This window comes from Lolium rigidum, chromosome 5 (genome assembly GCF_022539505.1).
Source record: "Lolium rigidum isolate FL_2022 chromosome 5, APGP_CSIRO_Lrig_0.1, whole genome shotgun sequence".
Lineage (NCBI taxonomy): Eukaryota > Viridiplantae > Streptophyta > Magnoliopsida > Poales > Poaceae > Lolium > Lolium rigidum.
In genome coordinates, this window is record NC_061512.1 from 268,802,104 (window position 1) to 268,829,338 (window position 27,235).

The window sequence follows — 27,235 nt, forward strand, 5'->3', positions numbered from 1 at the left end:
TATCATCGTCGGGCACCTCCGGTAGAAACGCCGCGATAACCTTGCAGCAACTCCACCCGCCGTGGGTAGTATCGCCGGGCACCTCCGGTAGCAAGACCACCCGCCTTCGTAGCAACTCCGACGACCCTCGGTAGCATCGCTTGAAAGCCTTTGCAGCAGCAGCACCACAGATTGGTAGCAAGCTAGCAGAGGGGAGCATCGCCGTCATCTGCCATGGCGGCTCCTCCGCCGTTGGGGACGCGGCAACGAGTTTGAGGCGAGCAGCTCCGCCGTTGGGGGCGTGGCGACGAGGTTGAGGCGAGCACCTCCACAGGGTCGTCGTCGGCGGGTGTGGTCTTCACCGGGCGGAAGGGCAAGACTAGGCCGGAGGATGTTGAGGCGGCGGATGGAGATGACGAGCTTGGTGCAGTGTGCGGCGAAGGAAGCCATGGTCGCGTGCGATGAGAAGCATTGGGGATTTTTTCTGTGGAGAAGAAGCACTCGGGAGAGGAGGGGGATAAGGTTTGACGCGGACCCCACTTGGCTGTCTACTTGAGTCGATGAGATAGGACGCGTGGCGAGCTGGGAAGCCGGGGGACGGGTTGCGTTCGATCCCCCGGGGGAACGAGAGCGTTTTCCATATAAAAAACATGTACTTATGGAGAAAACGGCTCATGTAGTTCATTGTAAAATGGCGCAAAAAAACATTTCGGTCTCATAACTAAATTTTCAATCGCAGCAAGAACTATTTACCATGATATTTTGTCGCTACGTAATCATGGTGCTCTCTCCCTCTCTCTCTCTCAAGAAATATCCTCCCTCCTATACACTTTTCAGGCATCTGTCTCTTTATCAATCCAAGGAAAGTGACGATGATAACCACGGGAAAATCATGTTTAAGAGTTTTAAAATATTCTAAAAATGGAGCATGTCAGAGTAGAGTTTTATGAACATGTAATATTACAAATTCTATAAATACGTGTTTTGGGATCAATCAGCATTCCATTGTGCGCGATATACAGCAAGGCTAGAGTGCAGAAACAAATTACTTGGGCAAAAGACTGTTATCTCCAAACTGTTACACCCATTAACTTGAGCTGATGTTTTGGAGACAAAAGGACAACCAAGAAATTAAAAATGTAAAGCTGCCACACCCATGCTTATTTTTTTTTCACTCGCCGAGATTACAAAACCGTCACCAAAGTACGACAAGAAAAAGAGCTATCCATATAAATCACCAGGTCACCAGCGTTCAGTATCTAAAAGAGCTATCCATATTGTTCACTGCGGATGATGTGGAATGCCATGGCAAGCCTCTCGTTCTTCACCGGTTCCAGCAGGCAGATATCTCCGGCGTGCAGATGGTTGTCAGCTACGAACTCGTGCCACCCTCCTTCCGGGATCATCCGCCTGTGGCGCACCTTGACATGCCATGCCTTGCCCCGCCCAGCTTGATGGAGCGTCAGCGTTTTTTTCCTGCTGATAGACATCTTCCAGATGGGAAAAAAACGCTGACGCTCCGTCAAGCTGGGCGGGGCAAGGCATGGCATGTCAAGGTGCGCCACAGGCGGATGATCCCGGAAGGAGGGTGGCACGAGTTCGTAGCTGACAACCATCTGCACGCTGGAGATATCTGCCTGCTGGAACCGGTGAAGAACGAGAGGCTTGCCATGGCATTCCACATCATCCGCAGTGAACAGTATGGATAGCTCTTTTAGATACTGAACGCTGGTGACCTGGTGAATTATATGGATAGCTCTTTTTCTTGTCGTACTTTGGTGACGGTTACCACGTACCCTGATCTGTTAGAATCATCTGACGGCCCTGCAGATGAGATGTTTCACATCGTTAAATGCTAGCGCACACACCAGCACATATTAATGTTGGATTTTAACAGGGAAAAATCAGCATTACCATCAACTAGCTCGTCCTTAACACAGGATGTTGAGGCTTTCTTATTTGAGCCAGGGACAGCATCTCCACACTTGGATCTTCTAGTGCTTCTTGCTTTGGGAAGCAGATGCACCATCACTGTGAATCTTCTCCCCTCGCTTTTATTGATCGGTTGAAGGAGGCAGATGTCCTCCTCATGCAGATGATTGTCACGGACAAAATCAAACCACCGCCCATTAAGGACATATCCGATGTTGCCCGGTCTGACATGGAAATGGGGATGCCACTTTTTCCCTCCCACGAGTCTAAATGTGATTGTTTGGCTTTCACTAGGAAAATGTGCAGCTGCATAACCCTTTGAAATGACCTGATTATACAGATAAGGTAAAAGACAAAAATTACAAGGATGACAAACTGAGCTAACTGTTCCTGGTTATAAAGCAACGAAACAAAATATTGCTGGTCTTACGATTGTTTGCTAAACACACTAAATCTGCAATTGCACCAATGCAGACCACTATGTTTTCTAGATAACTGTAACAAACAGCTAGAGCAAGACTCTCATCAAATAACAAGCTCTTTTAAGTACACCTGTGGGCTGGTCACAATCAGTTCGAATCAACGTTTTCTTTATGATGAAGCTTCCGAAACAAGACTCAAATAGTACATTGAAATGTGGAATGGAATAGAATAAGAACTATGGTACATGAAACCGCACATGCTAGTGGCATAATCTGGATATGTTAGTGGAATGAAAAAAACTATCAGTGGAAAAAATAAATATCGAATAAACAAACAATGCAGTTACCCAGTGCAGAATAGGAGTTACCAAAGTAGCTTGTGGTCCATTGACATTGCTCTTCTTCATTTTAACCACTAGCAAAGGAATTTCAGGTTGAATTTTTGCAACAAGAGCATCTATTCCCACCTCATCTTCTTCATCAAGTTGGCACCTGCTTGGCAAGATATAGCGAACCTCTGACGAAGTCTCCAGGTCATCCGACCGGATAGATCCATATTCAGATAGACTGTCTTCTCCTATCAAGAGCTCAACAATAAAATCAGCTGTATAAACAAGCATGAGGAAGAAGTAATTGCCTTACGGCATTTCTACTAGCAAAATCTTCAGTGGCTGAGGGTTAATTGCATAGTATTGTACTGAGAGAGAGAGAGAGAGAGAGAGATGTTGAAATATAACCAGAATCTACAGTTGTTTCTTGAACTTACCGTGCGTTGAGCCGATGTCAGTTCTTCCAGCTTTGTGAAGCAGATGGACCATAAAGGTGAACCTTGTTGACTCAACCTCTGTCATCGGTTGAAAAAGGCAGATATCGCCCTCCTTTACACGATTATCACGGACAAATTCACACAAAGAAAGCCTGCCTCCACTTCCATCACGTCCGGTGAAGAATTTGCATGACCAAGCTTTGTTCTTCCCAGGCAGCTTCAGTGAGATGAATTGATTTTTATGTGGAAAGTGTGCACGTGCGTAATCCTTGGGTATTATCTAATAAAAAAATGGACAATTTATGTGATGGTGTGCGTAAGACTGTCACCATGACTAGTTCATAACATACACATAATCTCATCTGTAAAGCGAGAGATGAATATGCCATTTAAATTTTTATAGATATCCCTTGGATGTTCATAACAATTAACGGTATCAAAATAAAGATAGTTAGAGAGGTGTATGTATGTACATGCAATTATCAGTACATACATGATTAAAACCCAACGTACCAGATAGTGGTACACATTGGTCTTCTTAATCATCACCACAAGCAGAGGGATTTCAGATCGAAGTTCTGTGACGAACACATTGATTTCAGCCTCTTGTTCTTGTGTAAGATGGCATCGCCCTGCTAAGACATAATCTTTTGAGAGCCCCTGAAAATCATCAGACTCCATAGACTCGCTTTCGGACCCACTATCGTCTGCTGCAAAAAAAGATTCAGGAATAAGAGCTCAACCTGTAGTAACTAATAAAGGCTATTAACCAACTAATATGAGTACATAATTTAACCTGACAATTCATCGGAAGATGGATATTTTGCTGCAGGCTTCTTTCCTGGTTTTCTACAGCATCCATCTGAATCTGAAGCATCATCCCAAGAACTGCTCGACTTTTCGGCACAATATGCGCATGGGTTCTCATCATGGGTAGGATTTTTCGTCCCAGCACGGCACGAGATTTTCTCCTCGCCATGGGAATCAAACACGGTAACCTTGAAGCAGGACATTCCAAGGTGTCGAAACACCAAGAAATAGTTCTCTTCCATCTGATTGGCACCAACAAACGCCTCCCATCCAGACCGCAGAATCATTTCGTTCGGCTTCTTGGCAACTCCAACATCAAATATCTGACCAGTAGGGGCTTCTAGTTTGATGGTCCCAGAGATCTTTCCTCCGAAATGGTCCACCAGCCTCTCTGGTACGACCTGCAGCGAGCAGCAGTGGTGGAACCAAGGCTCAAAAAGAAAAGAATGCAAACTCTACAAAGCTGAGGGAGTAAAAGAAATTGAGCCAACATACCATGCTGTCTTTGAAGTTACCATGCATCTGCATGATGAACTTCGCCTTGCTGTTGCAGCACTCGTAGGGATTGCTCATCTCGACCGGAGCCTTCCTGCGAGATACCACAGCTGTTTAATTACCATGTGAACCAAATAAGAACCAATGCTAATAAGAACTGTTTACATGCTTGTCTAGATGGATAAAAACTCGCATACAGAAACAGGGATTCGGGATGAAAGGAGGAAGAAGACGCTTACTACACACGGTGCTGCACTTCTCCTGCTGCAACGGATTGAACTGAAATGGCGATACAACACAGCCCAGAAGCAATGCCTATTTATGAAGGGGGGCTCCACTGCTCCAGCCCAAAGGTTGCAAAACTTTAAGCGTGAATTTTATGCAGGGTTAATGGTATTGATTAACTGTAGAATAGTGGTGATATAAGATTTGGCACGTACGTGTCCGTTACTACTTGATGCCTTGATGAGAAGCACTGTCTGGATGTTTACCTTTCCGCATTCCGGGCTCTGCGTTTCGTCGAACAACTGGCGGGCAGACTCGGCCCATGACAGAGGCGGCGGGCGCAGTGCCGCAGTGCGCGAGTTTTTCTGGCGGGGAATCCGTGTCACCGGTGCTCGAGGTTTGCAGCCGGGGTGTGGCCGCGGGCACGACAACCTGGGGCGGCTTCGCCGGTGCGGTGCGACAGGGGATGGTGGTGGTGAAGTACGGCTCTGCTGGCTATTGGTTACCGCAAGGCAAGGCGGAGACTTGGCTCGCCGGCGCTGTGGCTGGCGACTGCGACATGGGCGGGTAGCAGAGGAAGAAGACGAGTGAGGTGTGCCATGTATGCAACTCCATTTACAGTGCTGGGAATGTTTACTGCGTCAATGTTGGAGCATCTCCAACAAGGCAAAAACACATCTCGACCTTTAGATGGTCTTTTAGTTCATTTTTTGCTATATTTTGTTTTGTAATGACTTAATTTGAAAATGAGATTTCATTGTTTTTTAAGCCTTTGATCACTATAGCCTCTAGGCCCGAGAGGTTTTGAAAATGAGGTGAGTTTCCTTACAATGTTTGCAACCATAATAGCATGACACTACAAAATGTGTGTGACTTTTAGCCTACTTCTATATTTAAATATGAGCTACAAATTGATTTCTTCCGATTCTAGTGATTAAATAAATCGCATAGTTCCGGGCTAGATTGTACTAGGGGAGGGTAATTTCATCTAGTTGTATAAATTGATGTACAAATAAAAAAAATCAGAGAGTTAAAAAAACCTAAGGTGTTAAAAGTACTGATTACAAGGAGTGAACACCGCCGGATTTTCAAGTGTATGGTGGATGGTAACTTTTGTTTTCTTCGTGTCACATGGCAAAGTTGGTAGGGCCCACACCAAAATTAATTTTCTGTTTTTGTGAAACTTCAAAAGATCCATTGAACTTGTGTTGTACGGCGGACTACATGTCATTGTCTTCATTTCGTTAAGATTTAAGCATGATAATCTAATGCTCGACATTACATCTATGCAATCCTTTGTAACTAAATATTGATTTTGCTGAGTTGGTCCTAAAAGTGGTTCACCTAAAAGTCGGTGAAGTGGTTAGCGTAAGGTTTTTTTGTGTGTAAAACCACAATTCTGGTTGTTGATGGAAAATTAATTACGATATCGAACACTTTTTAATATGTACGCAATGAACTGTTTAGGCTGCTTTCACGATTGGTAATTTGGTACACCATATGGTTGGTACTTGGATATCTCATGATTTTGTTGGGCATACAATTTGCTATATTTTTCTATCTACTCGAAAAAGGACAAACTAAAACTACAGAACAAATATGAATAATCCGAGTCAGACACGCTTTTGCCCAAAATGGAAGACACACTCATTCTTTTATTGTCAACAATAAGTTGTATTAAGCCACGGGAACTTTTACAAAGAGAACCCTACAAGAAATAGATTTTTTAATCCTCTACTTTCACAAGAAGGGGGTCTAATAAAATTGAGCAAACTCAATCATGTCTTTCTTCTATGTTGATGGTCCGATGAGGTCTGAAAACACGGTTGCCATCGATGATGCTTGCTGGGGACTACGCCACTTGGGTCGCCGCCAACGTGTAGCACTAGGGTGAAACCTAAGATTCTATGCAATGGCACTGCGGCCTGGAGGACGACGAGACCATGGTGCCAGCCGGATATCATAGCGCCGAGTGACCTCTGCAGAACATGACATCCATGTTTTGTGTATTTTTTTCTTTTATGGACCTATATGGAGTCAAATGGACTTGGACTTTTTTGAGGATTAATATTTCGCGAAGACGAACATTCTTGAGTCTTGGAACTTTGCAAACGGAGACTGGAAGTCCGAAAGAGGGCAGGTGGCGCGGGCCCCACCCCTAGCCGCGCCACCACCCCTATTTCCCTCCTCGATCGTCTATAGCCGTCCATCCAAAGCCCTACCTAATGGTCTTGATCTAAAAATACTTGTACAAAGGTCACCCGGCACATCTCAAAAAGGGGTGGAGCGTGCAAGGAGAAGGAGTCTGTCGTTGCCTTTCATCCGACGGTGATGCAAGGCGCATCCTACTGCTGGCGACCCGGGGTACCGGGGGATTTGATCCTCGGGGACGCTCATGGCTCATCACTTTCCTTCGAAAAAGCAAATATTGGTTGCATCCTGCACAAATGCATGACACAGCGAGACAAAGCTGAAATCGAAGCTAGAGGGAGTTCTGCAAAATTTGGAGCAGCAGTACAACACAAGTTTCATATCACGCACGGACCCGACGAAAACCAAACAAAACACAAACACAAACACACGGGCCAAAACAGAACAGAACACCTCTCCTTTCCCTCCCCGCTCTCTCCCTCTCCCTCTCTCTAGCTCCGGCCAAACTCCGGCGGCGCGGCGGCGCGGCGGCGAAAGCAGGAAGGACCGCCCGATGGGGAAGAGCAGGGGGCGGGCGTCCAGCAGCGGGCTGGCGGCGTCGCTGCTGCCGGAGGCCCAGGGCGCCGTCCCCGTCGTGGGGTTCGGGGGCTACCACGGCGCCTCCCGCGTCGAGCCCGCCGCCTCCTCCGCCGCCGACCCCGACGGCTCGCTCCGCCTGCCTCCCGTACGCCCCCCCTTCTCCTTCTCTCCCCCATAAACCCTAGCTACGACCCGAGCTCGTTGGCTGCCACGTAGCCGTGCTAGGGTTTTGCTCCGCTTCAGATCACCGGGAATCTCCGTCTCATGCGTTGTTGTTTCGCCGATTTTTTCCAGGACGTGGATGCCGAGGTGCTGCAGCACCTGAGGAGGCTGGGAAGGAAGGATCCCACAACCAAGGTCAGTCGCCCAGATTTCTCGCCCCATCTCCCGTTCACTTCCCCCTCTCTTCCTACCTTGGTGCCCCCTGCTTTTGCACAGTACTGCAATCTGCTACTAAATCGTGACTTGTACCTCAAATCCACTAGCAATTATTGCCTGCCTATAATTCTGTTGTCTGGAGAACAACACGCCATATAGTCATAACGTAAAAGGGAAATTTAGGCATGTTTGTTCTCTAACTGAAGTGAGGAAGATGTGGCTGGTACTGCACCGCACTCCAAGTTTTGATTCCTTCCCAAAAGCATATGCCGCGTTTGATGTTTCTTGACTATATTTAATAAATAAATTGGTAAAGCACTTACTGTATCAACACCGTATGGCTGGTGCTTCACATCGATTCTTATTGGAGGCAATCCTGCCACCACTCTTATTACCCCTGTTGCCTGAATCATGCTATCAGAAGGTTGATTACTCTCTCACTCACTTCTCTTTTCTTCTTCAATAATGCAGCTCAAGGCGTTATCTACGCTCTCTATGCTCTTTGCGCAAAAGCCTGGCGAGGAAGTCGTGCAAATAGTACCACAATGGGTATTTTCCTCATTCACTCTGCTTGCACTGCCATAGTAACATTATATTCCTGTGGTCCTCATCTGAGCATTAAGCGATGCTCTTTTTAGGCCTGAATTCAGTCTTTAGCAACAGCTGTAATGTTTCTGTGGGAATATGCCAGTTGCCATGGTATTCTTGTTTCCAACACGTAATGTTGTTTCATTCAATTCATATTAAACATAGCTGTAGATTAGCATCTGCCTCTCTGATCCGTTTAATCAGATTGAGTGTATATGCTAATAATGGATAGAAGGACGGAATGCACCGTTACTTCTTAAGTGTTTTGCTCGAGCTTTTGGTGACAGGATGTTGTTTTTCTGAGTATTTTGTTCCCTTTTTCACGTGGTGATACTTAGATTTATTTCAAGTTATGTTTATGCCATTTCCAGAAAGTACGTACCTGCAATATCTAAATTCTTTATTTTATAGGCATTCGAGTACAAGAGGTTGCTGCTTGACTACAACAGAGACGTTCGTCGTGCTACTAATGATACCATGGCTAGCCTAGTGTCGGCAGTCAAGTACGAACATTTCCTTTCATCAAACTGATATGCACGTGGTCCGTGCTGTACTGCTTTTATATTAAATGTGCTGTGGCTTTTGGTCCAGTTATTGTATGCTTATAATTAATTTTACTCCCTCCTTTCCCCAATACTTGATGTTGTTTATTTAGGATGTGTTTCTATTCTAAATACTTTGACACATTGAAGTCCCAGTGCATTCTCCTAAATTTCCCCTTCTATAAGATTTATCCATCTCCACTACATTGTTACTTCTGCTTGAGATATTACTGAAGGGTATTTTGGTCAGCGTGTATGAAAAATATGATCACATATATGTGTGTTTACACAAAAGCAACAAAATATTTAGAAACAGAGTAATCGTACTTTGCAAATTCTGTCAATCAATAATGGTCATTCATGTTTCAACTGAAATTTTCAGGAAGGGTCTAGCTCCACATCTCAAGTCTTTGATGGGTCCTTGGTGGTTTTCTCAGTTTGACCCTGCTACTGAGGTTGCACAGGCTGGCCGACGTTCATTTGAGGTGCGTATTATGATTATTCCTTTGTCTGGTTGATGATATTTCCTGCAAGTCATTGTCAACTGGAGCTCCATCTGGATTTTGCATTCATCTTCATCCGGGATGATTTTCTGCTGTAAACTAAAACCCACTAGCTTGGAATTACTAAAACCTAAAGCCAATCAACTACAAAATATTTGCCCTTGATGCAGTAGCATTAATTAAGCTCATTTTAAAACATAGTTAGGGCATGTTGGCCTAGTCTGCTGTTCATATAATTTTTCTTAGTTTACTTGTATTTTGCTCTTGAGGAATGTGTTATGTTGGTTTGTTATACTGACCTATTGATACATAAAGAAGTAAATGCTTTCACATTCTTAAAGTGTGATTATATGAGCATAGGTGCTGTGTGCACCATATCATTTGAGATAACTTGCAGATTTTAGAAATTTTAGAACATCTTTGATGTAGTGTGCTGTAACATGTGAACCTGCAAAACCATATAATTAAGACCCGCTGTGGCCTGTGCATGAAAAGCATATAGTCACCTTTAAACCGGTACCCATGCTCCACCCATGCTCGTATGACTTTCTAACTTTTTTTCTTATCTGTTTGTAGGCAGCATTCCCACAATCAGACAGAAGGATGGATGCCTTAATGCTATGTGTGAAGGAGACGTTTCTGTACCTAAATGAGAATCTTAAGTTAACAACACAAGCCTTATCTGACAAGGTTACACCGATGGATGAATTGGAAGATATGCATGAGAGGGTATGCTTTATGGTCTTAACCTGACATGCAATTTTTTAATCAGTTATCTTCATGTTTAACCTGTTTTGTTCTGAATGTAGTCCGATTTAAAGAATCTTAAGCTGCTATATGAATTGATCACTTTTGCAACCTTGCAAAGCAGATTGATTAGTGTGCGTGCAATCTGTTATACAGATAGACCTGTGTGTGCTCTTTGTGCTGTGCAAAATGGTTCTTAGATTTGTTATTGCTGGTTTTGTGGTAGTCGATTGTGCTCTGAATTTGTTGCTTGAGTGTATTTAGCATTAGATGCATCATTCACAACTTCTGCTGCTTCCTGTCATTACTACGAATCTATATGCGCGTAGAGACGCTGCACTACTCCACGGTCACCATGAGTGGCTTGCAGCAGGGGGAAGGGAGTAACCCAAATTTTACTGCACTTTCTTCCTTGCATGCACGGAGGCATAGAATGCTATTCCTCCAGCCAGACCGAGCAAGGTCTGTGGGAAATCAAAATAAAAAATCCTTTTCCCTGGCAACAAACTGCACCCTGCGGTATGGGCCATCGCCCTTGTTGGCAACCCAACTCTAACCGTGTGAATTTGGAGCAATTTGATCTGGTTGGCACACAGGTCCTTGTTTTAGTAAGATTTCAAGGTTCCTTCAAGAGTACGTACTAGGACATATCACTCAGACAGTTGGTTTGTTAGTTTATTTTGCTCAGTGTAGCCTCACCGATGCTTATATATTAGAGTGATAGTATTTACATACTTACATTGCGTGCCATACCTTCTTATAAAGGGACTTCACACTATGAAATGAAATAGTCAATAGTTATATAATTTTTTAAGAGCATTCATTATGTTTAGTTGTGGATATAATTATTGTTCTTCACATGTCATTTTATCTGTAAATGTCTACTGTGCTTCTAGTACCTGCCATTGACTTTTCTATCTCCCTGTGTTAGGTAATATCATCGTCACTGTTAGCAATGGCAACTCTTATTGACATTTTGTTAGGAGTAAAATTACAAAGTGATGGCGGTGACAGTATGAATACCGAAAGCAAAAGTCATTCAAAAGTTCGATCTGCCACATTGTCTTCTGCTGAAGCTGCACTTTCTATGCATAAATATTTTATTGATTTTCTGAGGTCTAAAAGTGCTGTTATACGGTCGGCTACATATACTCTGCTTACAAGTTATGTCAAATATGTTCCTAATGTTTTCAATGAAGAAGCCATGAAGATACTATCTTCTACTCTGCTTGGTGCCTTCAGTGAGAAGGACCCATTGTGTCACTCTGCTATGTGGGATGCAGTTCTTGTTTTTTCTAGAAGGTTTCCAGAGGCTTGGTCCTATTGCAATATTCAGAAGGTTGTCCTCAATCGGTTTTGGCAGTTCCTACAAAATGGATGCTACGGGTCTAAACAGGCCTCATACCCTCTAATTGTTCAGTTTTTGGATTCTATACCACCTAAAGAAGTTGCTACAGAGCAATTTGCTTTCGAATTCTTAAAACATCTTTGGGCTGGTAGAAACCAGAGGCAGTTATCAGCTGCTGACAGTTTGGCTTTCTTTACTGCCTTCAAACAGAGTTTTTTGTGGTTTCTTAAAAATGCGCCGAGGTATCCTTTTCAAATTTTCACTGGTTTATCAAATTTTGATTTCATTTTTTGCATGTTCTCCAGTTCCTTAATAATTACCCTTTTTTTCAGAAATTCTGCAGGAGATTCTTCAGACTATATTCGCAACAGACTTATAACCAATGTTCTTGTCAAAATGGTTTGGCAAGATTACCTTCAATTATCATTATCAAAAAACATGGATGTAGTTCCCAGTTTGTTGTCTCAAGAAGCAGCTACTGATGATCAACATCAATCTCATAAAAAGTCATTGTTGGCGGCCAATGTGCGCCACCCTATTTACTATTATCAGGATTTGGGGAAATGTATCGCTGAAATATTGGATGACATTTCGGTTACTGAAAGGCATTTGTTGGAAACTGCTTGTGAGTCTCTGTTGAGGGACTATTTGGACATAGTTCAGCAAGGGGAGAAGCTATCAAAATTTCAGGATCACGTCAACCAACTTGTATCTTTCTTTCGTTCTTTAGATATACTCGTTGTACAGAATGGCAGGACATGGCCGCTGGAAAACTTAGCAAGACTGCTGGTTGAACGTTCTCTGCCAGCTATTAAGTCAATGGTAAGCTAGGCCACTGAATTCATCCATCTTATGTTGACTCTTGTTTATTTCATTTCGGGGTATTTGTTTATGCTATATCATACCAACATGCAAATTTGGCAAATTAACTTGATTCAAGTTTTTTTTGATTTGATGCAGGACTCCCCAAGTCTTGTTGAACTCCTTTTAGTTTTGGTTGAAATATTCGGGCCTGCCCCCTGTTCTTGAAGAGTTCTGAGATAAATGATGATAAATCATATGTTGAGCCTTATCTGAGTTTATTCGATGCTGATTTTGTCCCTTGGTGCTTGGATGGGAAGTATAGCACCTGCAGCTCAAAGATTGATTTATTGCTTTCTTTAATTCAAGAAGAGTGCTTCTTTGACCAGTGGTGTTTGATCATCAAACACACTAGAGCTAAACAAAAGCAATCTGTCGATCATAAAATCTCACACACTAAAGACCAATTTGAACTGCTCACACTTATACTTCAAAAAGTCAGAGAAAGAATTGCTGGTGGAAAGATGAAAATTTTGCAGAGAAGTGGTTCCCTGCCAGAACATTGGCGACATGATCTATTGGATTCTGTTGCAGTTTCTGTCTTCTGTGATCTGCCTGCTACAGATTCTCATGTACATTTTCTATGGTATGCACGTCTAACTTTATCTGCTCTATCATATGTTTTCTTGTTTGCTCACACATTCCGTGGACTAGTTGTTTCTTCAAATTTCTATCGAAAGTATAAGTGACGTGGGCTTACTAGCCAATAGTTATAGTTCATTTTGATTACCCAATAGTTGAAACTGTTCCTTGAAATACATAGCTGATGTGGGCTTGACTTGAACTTTATGATATATGTGAAATTGTAGTGCTGCACTTGGTGGCTCCAGTCAAGATGATCAAATTTGTTTTCTTTCTGCTGAGGCTGTTTGCAAAATTCGTGGATCCATTTTGAAGTCTTTGGCATCGGTACTCATCACATCAACTTTTGAGTGGACAAAGTCTTCACGTTTTCTGTTGTTGCCCATGGAACATGAGCATTCCAAGATTCTAGGGGAACAGTCCTTGTCAGCAAACCTTGAGATAGCTCAGCTTGCTTTTCAAGTTCTCGAGCGTAGCTTGTTTGCCCTAAAGACACATGAGGAAGATTCTGTTTTTTCTCATATTCTGTCTGCTCTGTTTATCATCGAATGGGAATGCAGCATGGCTTTAGTTCTTGCAGAAGAGAGTGATTTGAAAGGTCATAAGGAAGAAATCAATGTTGAGGCTTTGATGTGCAATACTTCAGATGATCATTTGGATGAGACAGTACATCTGAAGGCTAACCTTGCAGAACGTATACATGCTTTTCGCCAAAGCTTAATTCCATCCTTTTGGAACGACCTTCATTCAGGCACTTTGAATAGGCTGGTGAATATTCTAGCTCAGTCTGTCAGGTATGCTGTATTTGACACGGTAGACTTGCCTATTGATAGGACAGCAGTCTTATGTTCTGAGTGGGTGGTGGACATGTTGAGACTCATTTGTCTTGATCACATAAAGTTGCAAAGCTTTTTTGATGCTTTGTTATCTGAGGGAGAATATTGGCCGCTCTGGGTGAAACCTTCTTTACAGAATGGCCATGCATCAGTGAAGATCCAACGCGAGCCGCTTACAACAGATGAAACTGTAAGAATCTGTTTCTTTTTACCTCCATCCCACCAGCACTAGTGCATATTTCTGTTTGCACACTTATTACTAGCCATGCTCCAGTTCTCATCTACAATAGCATGCTCTCTCTCATTTAAATATCTTCTGTTCTAAGAATTGCATTTCTGTGCATTAACCAGAAATAGCACTTACCTATTTAGAATTGTTCAGCCAGGAAATATTCTAGTTGATATGTACTCCCTCCATCCTAAAATATAAGGCGTATAAGTTTAGTCAAAAGTCAAACCCAACTAAGTTTGACCAAATATTTACGAAAAAACATAAACATCGACAATATTGAATAAACATATTGTGAAAATATACTTTATGGTGAATCTATTGATACTGCTTTAGTATTCTAGATGTTCATATGTTTTTGTATAAACTTGGTCAAACTTAGAAGATGCTGACTTCTATAAGTAAACTTATACGCCTTATATTTTGGGACGGAGGGAGTAATAACTATTTGTGGCTCCGGATGCCTGAGTTGTGAAATTCCGTTTAACAATATATATCATGCCTGACACCATGTGGGGCTGTGCGCAGGGCTAGGCCAGAGATGGCAGGATGAGTCTTAGCCTCATTATCTTTTCCTTCCTTAATTAATTGCAACGTGTTCAGAAAATACAAAACGAACCCACACAAAATTTGACTGAAGGAATACATAATTAAATATTCTTATGCAGAATATAAAAGCTTGAATAAAAAATTCATAATAAAATAAAACAGTATAAGTTTGCTTGCCATGTCACAGGCTCACAGCTACATTCCAGGAGCTGGGGCTGTGATACAGTAGTATTGACAGAAGAATTGCACAAAATTTGTGAAGAATTGGCCATTACTATACTGTTGTATTACTATTGTGCAAAGAAATAAATGCACTTAACATGGTTAATTCGTTTGATGCAGGAACTTAAACATCAGCGGTTCGTTGCTTTTGTTGACAAGCTTGTCCTAAACCTCAGCTTTGGTGAAGTGATTTTAGCACCTCTTTCTTCCTTCTCTAGAGCATGGGTTGCTGCAGAGATGATTTGCACTTGGAACTGGAAAGGAGGAAGTGCATTTAGCACATTCTTACCTTCTCTTGTTCAGTACATGAAAACAGAGCCAGGTCTTGAGGTCAGCTTCGTGTCCCTGTTGCTTGACACATTGCTAGAAGGGGCCCTTATGCACGAGAGTAGTGACTGGGCACTGTTCAATTCTTGGCACCTCTCTGACAGTGAGATTGAGAAAATTCAAGACCGTTTTCTGCGTTCTCTTGTGGCTTTGTTATTTACTGCTTACACCAAGGAATCTGTTTTGAGAGAATCCGATGCACATGTACTTTTTGAACAGCTACGGAGTAGTCTTTTTATTGGTTCAGCAGTAAATAGAAAATGTTTAAGGACTCTTCCCTTTGTCATGAGTACAATCATCAAGCCCTTGACAGAAAAAGTGAGATTGAATGAAGCTTCTCCGTGCACTGATTTGTTGGGGAAAAGCATATTGAGTTGGCTTGAGGAAGCCATCTCTTGTTTGTCATCGAGCCCAAGGGAAGTAGCACAACAAGGTAGGCTGCATTCTAATTCTTACAAATTATACTACTATAATTTGCTTTTACAATCAGATAATATGTCATCTGTTACCTTGTCAGATATCGAGGATTGGATGCAAGTGGTGTTATCTTGCTTCCCATTGAAGATAACAGGAGGAACATCAAAACTGATAGTTAAGTTTGAACGTGAGATCAGCGATGCAGAAACATCATTACTGCTTACTTTGTTTTCGAGGTACCAGACTTTCTATGGTAGCGCAGATCCATCTCTGTCCTCTAGGGAAACTATCCTATCAAAAACTGTTGAACTTTTGGGAGTGAAACTAACAGCAGTTATGGTTGGTTATTGCTGGACAAAACTTGGTGAAACTGATTGGTGTTTTGTGTTCCGTATTCTACGTAAGTGGATAGAATCGTCTGTATTACTTGTTGAAGAAATGACAGACAACATCAATGATGCTGCGGTAAACCAGACATCCGCTCAAGATATCTTGGAGAAGCTTAAATTGATAGCTTGCACTATGGAAGACCTAACATTTACTTTTGCTGAATCCGCTTTGGTTACACTGTGCCACCTCAACCTTGTTGACAATCTCCATGAAACAGATAATTCCCCAAATCTGCAGCTTATTAGGTCAGGGGAGTATGCAGAGAGTAATGACAAGATGATGGAGAATATCCTCCGTTTGTTCTTGGCTTCTGGTGTTTCAGAAGCAATTGCGGGATCGTGTAGTGAAGAGGCTTCATCCATCATAGCTTCAAGTCGTGTGGATCATCTGCATTTCTGGGAGCTAGTGGCATCATTCATCATCGATGCTTCACCGCAGATTAGAAGATCTGCACTGGACTCCATGAAACTGTGGGGGCTTACCAAGGAATCCGTCAGTGGACTATATTCAATTCTTTTCTCCTCAGAGCCAATATCTCATCTACAGTTTGCAGCATACTCTCTACTTATGTCTGAGCCGCTCTGTCAACTTTCATTAGTCAAAGGGTCATCTGTAGGAGAAATAGGAGAAATCCCTTCGTCATCTCAGGAGTCTGAAATGGGTCAAAATATTGAGTCGATACCAGATTCCGAGAAGGCCCTATACCTCAGAGATGAATTAACGGCCTTGATTGAGATGCCTACTTCTGAACTGGTCAAAACGGACCTGGTTGCTCTAGAAAGGGTATAATATAATTGTGATTTAAGTTTAGCTATATCTCATTTCAGCTGTATTTCTTAGTTTATGTGCTAATGCCCTGTTTTTTCACTCACTAGGTTAATGTCTTTGTTGCCTGGGCATTGGTGTTATCCCACCTGCAGTTACTGCCATTATCATCCGCTACCAGGGAAAAAGTACTTCAGTATGTACAAGATAAGATTAGTCCGAGCATATTGGATTGCATTTTCCAGCATATCCCATTAAAGACTGCTGCACCTAGCGGGAAGAAAAAAGATGTTGAACTCATGCCTGAAGCAAGAGCTGCTGCCGAAGCTTCTAAGGGTGCCATCACTACATGTTCACTGCTGCCATATGTGGAATCTCTTTGGCCTGTTGGGGTTTTGCAAATGGCCTCACTTGCAGGGTCATTGTATGGGATGATGATTAGACTACTGCCTTCCTATGTACGCACATGGTTTACTAGCTTGAGAGATCGTTCGCTGTCCTACTCAATCGAGTCCTTCACTAGAGCATGGTGCAGTCCTCCTCTGCTACTAGACGAGTTCTCTCAGGTATGGCATGACATTTTTGGCTTTACGTTTTCTTGTTGGCCATGCTTTATTAATTGTCAAAATACTCTGCTGCTTAAATTTATCGGCCACTCAGCCCTGATTTTAGAACAATAATCTGTTACCCACAAAACAGAGATGTTCACCGATAATCTTTGGGGTTTAGTAGCACTATTATTCCACATATAGTTAGCATTGTAGTGTGAAGATAGTAACTGAAGGGAAGTAAAATAAGGTGGTATGTGCTTGTATGAAGATTGGACAGAGAATTGAATTTGGTTCCTGAGATCTGTGGGCAGGTATTCAGTCACACTTTGATTCATGTAACTCTGAATGGTGTTTCTTTACGTCATTGAGTAGTCATAATATCTTCTCAAGATGTTCAAGTCAATATACAATTTGGTATGAAGTACACTGAGAAAGAGGATTTGCAATTTATAGTAAAAACCTTTAAAAAATCCTTCACATCTTTCCCTTGGAATATCAGTCTGAGGCTCTATCTGGTGTACACCATTCAGCAAACTGTTATTCTGAAAACATCTAGTTCTGTGTTAACTAAAAATCATAGTGAATAATATATGCGGCTACTAATACCGAGGACTCATTCCTTTATAAACAACAATTTGTCTGCCCATAACAATGATTTGTCTCACATTGCAGGTTAAGGAATCTATTTATGTTGATGAAACTTTCTCAGTTAGCGTAAACCGATCGGCTTACGAAATCATTGCTACATACAAGAAGGAAGAAACAGGTATCGATCTTGTCATACGTCTTCCGAGCTGCTACCCTCTGCGGCACGTTGACGTGGAGTGCACGAGAAGCCTGGGCATCAGCGAAGTGAAGTGCAGGAAATGGCTGCTCTCTCTGACGTCATTCGTCCGCAACCAGGTAAACATCACAAAGAAGCGGAAAGAAAATGTTAAATGCCATTGTTGATGACGATGACGTAACGTGGTTGTGTTTGTCGATGCAGAACGGCGCGATCGCGGAGGCGATCCGGACGTGGAAGAGCAACTTCGACAAGGAGTTTGAGGGCATCGAGGAGTGCCCGATCTGCTACAGCATCCTCCACACGAGCAACCACAGCTTGCCGCGGCTGGCGTGCAAGACGTGCAGGCACAAGTTCCACGGCGCCTGCCTCTACAAGTGGTTCTCGACCTCCAACAAGTCGACGTGCCCGCTGTGCCAGACCCCCTTTTAGAAATGGTGATCTGTTAGGAATCAGTTACGGATTATTTTGCTGAGAGAGGAGTACATCGTCGATAGGTGTATAATATTCACTAGGATCGATACTTGTTTTGTGCTGTGTGTTTACAAGTTTTAGCTGGGGGATGAACGAACCTAGTCAGTTTTGGAACCAAACCTCACGGTTGCTTAAGCATGTACTGCAATAGTGTAGCTCTTGTATGGCGGTAATTTTGTTTCGCACTTGGCAGCATACATTGCTTTCGAATTGATTATCTCATCGGAAACAGAGTAAATGTCTCAGCTGCGATATCATGCTTTTGTTTTGAAAGCTGCTGCGTCTGTCTGTTCATTCACTGAAGGACACTTGTGTACATGTTTTGAACTCTTGGTATATTGTGGTACACCTATTCGGGTTGAATGGTACTCCAGCTTCCTGATTATTTTTTACATCATGATTGGATTCCAAACTGTATTCAATTTCATGTCTGGAGACCTTAGAGCATCTCCAGTCGCGTCCCCCAAACCGCGCCGGATCGAGCGTTTGGGGGACGTGTTTCGTTCGTGCCGCGTTTGGGGGACGTCGCTCTCCAGCCGCGTCCCCCAAACGCCGCCCCCAAACATTTAAAATAATTTTTCTGGCATTTTTATTTCAATTTCCACAAACTAATACATAATTGGGAACGTGGTTTACACGAAGACATAGTTTGGAACATGGTTTTCCACAAACTAATACATAGTTTGAACCATGGTGGACACAAATATAAAATATTGCAAAGAAACTAAACCTAACTAGGCCGTGCATCGAAGGTTTCGTGTGTTCGCTGCTAAGAAAGAACACTCGAGGGCACACCAGATCACCTAAGCCGGAAAATCCAGCGGGAGGATGGTGCCCTTGTTGGTTCTACCGATGAGGCGAACAGGCGAAACCGTGCACGTATTCGCCGCGAAGAAACAACACTCATTCGGTCGTCCTCCTCGTCGGTGCCGTCGTCGTGGGAGTCCCCGTCGACGTGGTAGTCTCGGAGGCGGCGCCTCTCGTCGAAGACCTTGACGCTCATGTCCCCGTTGCCGAAGTAGGAGAACACGAGGATGAAGCCGGCTTCGAGGCTGTGGTGGCGCGCGAACTTCTCCCGGCCGATGTTGAGGTACATCTTGCCGCGCGCGTCGTAGATCGCCTTGACGATCCACCGGCGGTAGCCGCACGAATGCTCCCGCGGATGCATCGTGCGCGGGCGTACGCCGCCGACGTACTCGGCGAAGGAGTCCGGCGGCCTGCGGATGCCGCGCGGGTCGCCCTTGAGGACGTGGACGAACTCGAACGGGACGTCCGGCTCCACGTCCATCTCCGACGATGAAGACGACGGCGTGGGAGGCGACGGCGAGCGTTCGGCTATGCCGCGGCCACGACCACGACCACGACCACGGCCGCGGCCGCGAGGTCGGCCTCCGCCTCTACCAGACATAGCGTCGAGTCTTGTTGAGAGATGGTGGCGGCTAGGGTTTGGGAGAGAGGCGCTAGGGTTTGTGTGTGAGAGGGACGATGAGAGGCGCCCCTTTTTATAGGCCGGAGGGAGGCGGAGGAGCGGGGGCGCTCATAACGCCGGCACGCAGAGCTAGGCGCGACGGGACGCGTCGGCTGCGCCCTCTGCGGGAGCTGCACCGTCGGCTGCGCGCCAGTAACTTCCGTCGCGAGGTAGGCGACGGTTAGGTTTAAATTAATTGTGCCGGCGACGGGTCAGCCCCGCCACTCCCCGCCTCGCTTTCGTTGTGTCCGGCGTCCCCGGAGCGTCCCCTGTGGGACGGGGACGGGCTCGGGGCGCCGGACACCATATAGGGGCGCGCCGGACAAAAAAGGGCTTTGGAGGACGCGGCTGGAACGCATTTTCTGTCCGGCGCGCCCCAAATCCCTTTGGGGGACGGTTTGGGGGACGCGACTGGAGATGCTCTTAATCCTGATGCTCATTTGTCTCTGTACTTTGCTTTTGATTAATATGAAGCTACTGTTTTTTTTTGTTTTGGGAATGGTCAGTTTTATGCGATTACTCTACTGACTAGAAGTAGAGTAATGCCAGATCTGAGTATCAGGATAGTCTTGGCAGTTCATCCTCATACGAATTCACTTCTTTGAGAGTCGTGCTGGTCGAATCACTCAGTTTCATCATGTTTCTCCACGAATTCATCGAAGATTAAAAAGTTCAAGCACACCATTTCCGCAAACGTAGAGACAGTAATTAGCTCAGTATTTTTTTTCTGAAAGAGTAATTAGCTTAGTTAACAGGGTTTATGATGCAAAAACGCCGTCCACCCACACCCACTCGAGAGCAGCAAGGTCAGGCTGAGACCCGCACCCGCGACCCGGATCTGGCCGAACCGAATCCCGACGAGCATTCGCACCGGCGGCGAAGATGGGCGGCGACCATGGCGGCCACGGCGCTGGAGGGGGCGACTTCCGGCAGAAGGTGTGGAGCATGACGGGCGGGCCCAACTGCCGGCCCGTCCACTGGCGCCGCAACACCGCCATCGCCATGCTCGGCGTCTTCCTCGTCTGCATCCCCATCGCCATGAAATCCGCCGAGCTAGAGGTACCTCCCCGCCTACCCCCCGCTGCCCGAACCCCACCAAACCCTAGTCATCCCCCCCGATGGTTCTGACCTGGCCATAATCTAATCGGGAGACGAGATCTGCCCCTGTGGGGAATTCGGCTCTGCATTTGGGTAGCAGGGACAGGTAGAAATGTGCAAGTGATGTCTAGCAGGGGATTCTGCTCCGTTTTGGGCTGCATAAATCGATGGTTTGAGTGCTTCTATTGATCCTAGGTAGGGGACTGACTGCGTGATTCGACATGCATTTCCTGGATGGTAGGATATGATGGTGTTTACTACGCTACTGCTACTCTGCTCTATGTGGCAGCGACGCTTATTTAGTTGGTAGTATTCAACTGCGTACAAATTCTCACAACTGAACATGTGCTTTCGGTGATGCGCTGGATGGAACCTTATAGCGGAACTTGATATACAGTACAGTGTGTGATAACCAGTGTGTGTGCTGATTAAGACGTGTCTTTCTCACATGCTAGACAATTGAGAGGTCGGCCGAATTCATCGATGTCACTGATATCAAGGTTCAGAAAAGCGCTAAGCGGCAAGCGAGCGGTGAGGCACCACTCAGATGAATTGAAGATTAAGCGAGCTTAAAGCTGAAGTGTTCTGTACAGACAGAAAACAATGAAGGAATTGTGGACATCTAGGAACAGGGAAGTAGAGGAGAGTGGCGCTTGTTCCAGGGAAGCAGAGGTGGCAGAGGCAGGGAAGGGGGCTACACCAGTAGCGCCGTCATTGTTGATGTGCATGTGTGCGTGAAAGTGAAGAATTGAGAGAAAGAGATGGGCATAGTAGATGGATGGCTCATATTAGAAATGAGAGATGGCTCAGATTGGGTTAGCAGACTAGGGTTTGATAACGGGTTTTACTGGGCCAACTCTGTAGCAGGAAAGAGACCATTAGCACGAGGCTCATACGCCCTAATTGCGCTATTGGGCCTTACCAACGCTTGAGTAGCTGCTTAGGGCCTAAGCGAATCGTTTTGCCGTCGCTCAGCGCTTAAGCGCGCTCTTAGTTCTGCTTTTTTGAACCATGACTGATATAGATCAACTTGATGGCATGCATAACTTCATATAGCATTTCATAGTAGTGGCACTACCGCACTAGGTTGAACAGAAACAGAGCAGCGTTTTCGTCTTTTGAATCTCCTATTGATGCATTACTCTGACTAAAAAGTGTCGGAAGGAGAAAGTCAAAGACGGACTCGAAACTAGCAGATGATGAATATAAAGATGAAAGATTGAATGCTTTATCGGAGATAGGGTTTTGACTTGGGCTCGAAGAGCTCTCAAATCCCTAATGTATCGAAACCTGATGATAGGACAACTGGTAGGCGGCTCGTCTCATGCTTCTTCTCTCTAGTGCGAGTACTAATCCTTTAAGCGATACCATGTAATGGATATGTATAGCCATATATGTTTACCTTTAGAATAAAAGATTGAATGCTTTATAAAGATGAAAGATTGAATGCTTTATCAGAGATAGGTTTTGACTTGGGCTTGAAGAGTTCTCAAATCCGCATCGAAACCCGATGATAAGACAACTGGTAGGCGGCTCGTCTCATGCTTTTCTCCTCTCTAGTGCGAGTATTAATCCTTCAAGCGATACCATGTAATAGATATGTTTACCTTTAGAATAAATCAGGTCTTTTACAGACTTCACGTGTGCCATCTGCTGTTTCCGAATAGTTTGTGGATGATGCGCAGGATACGGTCTAGTGCTGATTGCAGAGTAGACATAGCATTAATCTGGCTTCCTACGTAGTTGTGACTAGTCCTAACAATCCGTGTTGGAATTTGTTACAGACCTGTTTGTTAAACTCATCTTCGTTGAAATTATTACGTCCAAGTATTGCGGTGATGCTTTCAAGTTTCAACCTCTTTACATTGACTGATAGGTGTGTTATTGGAAAGCTGGCTGCCATGGTACACTAATGAAATATATATGATGTTCTGAAACAGAGTTCACTGCCACACCTTGAATTCAAATGTTATAGCAAAATGGTTCTTAGTAGGTTCCCCTTTTTTCTTTTTCGTCGAATGGTTTTCACCTATATCAACCTTCATATGAGGCCATGCTGATGCCACAACTGCCATTATAGTAACATGATCTACTTCTTTGTTGGGTAAGCAAGTGCTAATGGGTTTAATACTTCTATGCAGCAACGCCCGCATCACCCAGTCCGCCCAATCCCATCTCAGCTTTGGTGCAAAAACTTTGGCAAAAAGGAGTACTGAAGGCCGCACCGACTTGCATGGAGTAGCCCTGGTTATTTTTTACCTTCTTTTGTCATAATCGAATATGTGCTCAGCAGTGAACGCTGGAAGTACATCCTTGGGCTTGTATGCTAGATGTGCTATGTAACTCTTTCGACTTTTATTATCACATACAAGGAGTGCCTGTTTGCAGTTCAAATAAACTCGTGATGCATAAGCTCTGGATTTACTTTAGGGTCTAATGCGGAAGCCACTATGGGTTGATCCTGTTGTTAAATTTTAATGGTTTCTTGCATTCCTGAACTTATGCCTTCGATTCATTTGAAATATATGGTCACCGCGATCTCTGAACGACGACAAGTATTGAAAATATGTTTGATCCTCTTGTGAGGTGTCTGGTACGCGTTCTAATTGTGGTGCCGTTTTGGTCTCGTCCTTGCTGGTGTTTTAGTTGTATAATCCCAATTTTAGTGCTTTCTTGTATCATCTCTGCCTGTACTTGAGCACGTCAATTGTGAGAAATGTATCCATCTTCAAAGGAAAAGGTTAAGTGCCTGTACAATATTATTATGTCATGAAGGCAGTCAACCGATCTACTACCTTTCTAAAAAGACACATGAACTAGAATAGAACATACAAATCAGAAGAGGTCTCAAACTAGCTACACTGCATCCCCCAACGCACGTTACAAAAACCCGAAATTCAATATAAATTAAAAAATATTCAAATTTTGGGATATTCACTTTGGCTCATAGGAGCATTTGCTCCCATTGTGTGAATCAACATTTCGAAGTGTCAAAAAATTCTAAACTAAAAATTTTCATGTACATCTACACATTTTATGTTCGTACACAAGTTTTCAAAAAAAACTATAAAATTTTGTGGCTCCAGTAAAAAAGACAAATTTTGATGCTATAACACTACTACGTACAGGACATTTTTTTGTCTTTTTTGTACACGCCACATAGAATGTTGTTTCTCCATGAAAACTTGTGCACTAACATAGAATGTCACGATGTACAACAAAAAATTTATGTCAGAATTTTTTGACATTTTTAAAATTGTTTTTTAATTATTTTGTATAATAGGAGCATTTGCTCCTATGAGCCAAAACGCCACTCAAATTTTGTCATATATTATAAAGTTGAATGAAATTTGACAAAATTTAATTTAAACTAAAACGTATACTAGAGTAGACTACTCACTGTCAGTTGGGGGCGCGGGACTAGCCAATCTCGTAGTCATTCTACACCTGCCTCTCGACCCAGTCTGCATGAATCCTGGCTTGACACATCCATGAATGCAATATAGCCACGGACAATCGCAGCGCTACAATGCGGCGTTGAGCCTACAGTGTCGCACGCCTCAGGCCTAACTCCTCGTTTTGGGTGACTCGCCGAGCCTCGCGAGTGGCGGCCTCGTCGAGGCTCTAAGCGTTGAGGTTGATGATCCTATGCCACTTTGGTGGCCATGAGGAGCCAACCAGCCTCCTCCGACGGCGTCCCAGGAGATGTCGATGACACACTCTAGTAAGGGCCTTGTTGGCCTTCTCGAGGGCTTAGGCGGCGTTTCTCTGCCCCTGCATCATTTGGTACGCGACGAGCAGTGCTGCCTAGTCTGGTTCCATCGGCTCTAGGCTCTCGCACCATTGATCTTCCTCCTCTACCGCCTCGCGCATGGCTGCTGCCTTGTTAAATTCGTCGAACTAGAACTCATTTTCCGAAAAGGGCTAGCCTACCAATCACACCCATAGCGTGGAAGGGGCTAGCACTATTGCACTAGTTAAAAGTGTCAGTTGTTCATCAAAAGTACATAACTTTTTCCAACAGAAAAAAGTACTCCCTCCGATTCATATTACTTTACAGTAATATAGATATATCTAGACACATTTTAATTATAGATATATCCATTTTAGTGGCAAGTAATATGGATCAGAAGGAGTATATAGATTTTTTTGGCTTAGATAAATCAGTTATAAAATCCAAGTACGTGGATTATGTGAGGCTTAAATAAATTATGTAATTAGTCCGTAGTTAGCATAGTAACATATGCTCTGTGGCACCTGGGTCATATCAAGTTGGGTGAACCCAAAAAATAAATTGTTGGCCAGTTCATACATAATAGCTAAGACGATAGTAAAATTCATGTTATCCGTACGCAATGTATAACCTAGTCAATTTCGATGAAGACACCAATTTTTTTTTTTTGAGTTTTTGAAGACACCGATTAAAAGTATATAGTATTGTTAGATACACAATGAATTTATAAGCTTAAAGGTAGGTGAAGAGAATACTGGGGTAAATTAAAGTCCTTTTGGGGATGAAGAAGACTGATATTTTGTCATCGTCATGGCAAGGCAAGACCTGATGTAATTTTTTGGGGGTGAAAAGAACACCTGAAATTGTAAGGTCTGGATTCTGGGACGTGATTTGTGGGCTGCCCTTGGCAGTTGACTTGCTCTGGCACATGTATTGTTTAAAGTTCGCGCGCGCCTTGTCATAGTCACGGCAACTACACAGTAGGTTTGACCACAAAGAGACGACCGACTTGTTGCACTCTCGGTTAATTATAGGTATCCCCTGCCTGTGAACTGTCTCGGAGGTCCTCGCCGATTCAAGCAAGAAGTAGTCACAGGCAGCCCAGCACGTTCTTCTTCTCCCCTTAACTTGTCTCGTCCCAAGTCTTATATGGATTTCAGTGAGTTGTGTGCAGCGTGCTGATTGCTACCCATCGGCGGCGACCGCCCACATCCACCGCCGTAGAGAACGTACGGCCTAGAAGGTAGAACTTCTTAGTATCTCTCTCTGTCTTTCTCTTTGATGGTGGCTTTGATGCATGTCTTGTTCTTTCTTTCTTTTAATCCTTGGCGATTTCAGTTCGTCAGCGCCTACCTTGACGTACAATTGCATAGTCCTTGAGTTCTTTCTAACCTAAAGTTGTGCTAGCTTGCTCCTCGGGAGTTGGGACGATGGTGGATCCACTGAGCCTGGTGACCGCGATCCTGACGGCGGTGCAGCTGATCAGGAGCGCGGCGTCGACGGCGAGCCAGAACAAGGAGAAGTGCCTGGAGCTGGCGGAGCGCGTGAAGAACCTGGGCGAAGTCCTGCCCAGCTTCGCCCACGCGGCGGCGAACGACGCCGCGACGGCGCGCGTGCTGGAGAGGCTCAAGGACGCCGTCGGCGAGGCGCTGACGCTCATCCAGTCCTGCAAATCCGCCGGTACGTTCTCCGGTAAGTACAGCAGCAGGAAGGCCGGCGACCTGGACAGCGTTGACAAGCGGATAAACAACTGCATCATGGACCTCAGCCTCATCAACCAAGCTCGCATGAACATCGGAGCAGCAGCTGGGGATGGCAAAGTCCCAGCAGCTCAAACTGGTGCACATGTTGACCACCACAGCTCCTACTATCAAGCGCAAGGTGGAGGCGCCTCCACCGCCCATGTTGCCTCGCCACCGACGCCTACGCTGCAGCACGCATGGAGTACACCACCGAGCTACTACCAGCAGCCACCCCCGACGCCGACTCTGCAGCACGCATGGAGTACACCGCCGAGCTATTACCAGCCACCCGGCTACGTTCAGTATGTTCCAGCTGGTCCTCCTCACTACGCAGCTTCTCCAGCCCCTCCGGGTTCTAATCTATCTTCTTATTGCACGCTTCCAACAGTCAACAAGATCATCAAGCGTGTGTTCCGCTAGTTCTCGTCGCACTTTGCGTCATCTTCTCTTTGATTTTGTTGTAAATTAGTTGAACTGTATGCCAATGAGTTTGCTCCGGCATCTCGTAAGTATGATTTCGTCTCATAAGGTCATTTAGGGCCCGCTGAGTTTTTCCTATGATTCCGTGTTGCGGGCTAGGGGTAAACATTGTCTCCACTATCCTATTTTTCGAAAGAAGCTTAAATCCAAGCCTCTTTATAAAAATGTTGTACATAATTTTTTTTATATTATTCAACAAAGCTTTACGAACACGATAGTGTATTAATCAACTCGAAACCACCTCCTTGTCTTGGCGACAAGG

At 44.3% G+C, this 27,235-nt stretch overlaps 3 protein-coding genes and 1 pseudogene across 3 annotated transcripts; 3 read left to right on the plus strand and 1 right to left on the minus strand.

Moving 5' to 3' along the window:
- Positions 1–1,247: 1,247 nt before the first annotated feature.
- On the minus strand, positions 1,248–4,668 carry LOC124657669 (B3 domain-containing protein Os03g0620400-like). Its single transcript, XM_047196184.1, has 9 exons — positions 4,644–4,668; positions 4,405–4,498; positions 3,896–4,310; positions 3,613–3,809; positions 3,100–3,379; positions 2,681–2,910; positions 1,894–2,239; positions 1,769–1,803; positions 1,248–1,715 (listed from the first exon to the last, which is right to left on the minus strand). Exons 2-9 carry the CDS (start codon positions 4,480–4,482, stop codon positions 1,248–1,250), a joined length of 2,049 nt encoding a protein of 682 aa, XP_047052140.1. The 5' UTR covers positions 4,483–4,498; positions 4,644–4,668.
- A 2,665-nt stretch (positions 4,669–7,333) lies between these two features.
- Positions 7,334–18,837, plus strand: LOC124657670 (annotated as a pseudogene).
- A 1,889-nt stretch (positions 18,838–20,726) lies between these two features.
- On the plus strand, positions 20,727–23,442 carry LOC124652913. The gene is made up of 2 exons (XM_047191959.1): positions 20,727–20,979; positions 23,160–23,442. The coding sequence occupies exons 1-2, from the start codon at positions 20,803–20,805 to the stop codon at positions 23,232–23,234; spliced, it is 252 nt and encodes an 83-aa protein (XP_047047915.1). The 5' UTR covers positions 20,727–20,802; the 3' UTR covers positions 23,235–23,442.
- A 2,739-nt stretch (positions 23,443–26,181) lies between these two features.
- LOC124657671 lies at positions 26,182–26,913 on the plus strand. The gene has a single exon (XM_047196185.1). The coding sequence runs from the start codon at positions 26,182–26,184 to the stop codon at positions 26,911–26,913; it is 732 nt and encodes a 243-aa protein (XP_047052141.1).
- The last annotated feature ends 322 nt before the right edge of the window (positions 26,914–27,235 follow it).

Bases quoted from the DNA above. Each gene is read 5' to 3' on its own strand.
- LOC124657669 (XM_047196184.1), bottom strand. From the start codon at position 4,482: ATGAGCAATCCCTACGAGTGCTGCAACAGCAAGGCGAAGTTCATCATG. The intron at 3,810-3,895 runs GTTAAATTATGT...CTTTTTTTGCAG, and splicing joins ATCTTCCGATGAATTGTCAG to CAGACGATAGTGGGTCCGAA. The intron at 2,911-3,099 runs GTAAGTTCAAGA...AGCTCTTGATAG, and splicing joins TGACATCGGCTCAACGCACG to GAGAAGACAGTCTATCTGAA.
- LOC124657671 (XM_047196185.1), top strand. From the start codon at position 26,182: ATGGTGGATCCACTGAGCCTGGTGACCGCGATCCTGACGGCGGTGCAG.
- LOC124652913 (XM_047191959.1), top strand. From the start codon at position 20,803: ATGGGCGGCGACCATGGCGGCCACGGCGCTGGAGGGGGCGACTTCCGG. The intron at 20,980-23,159 runs GTACCTCCCCGC...ACTTCTATGCAG, and splicing joins TGAAATCCGCCGAGCTAGAG to CAACGCCCGCATCACCCAGT.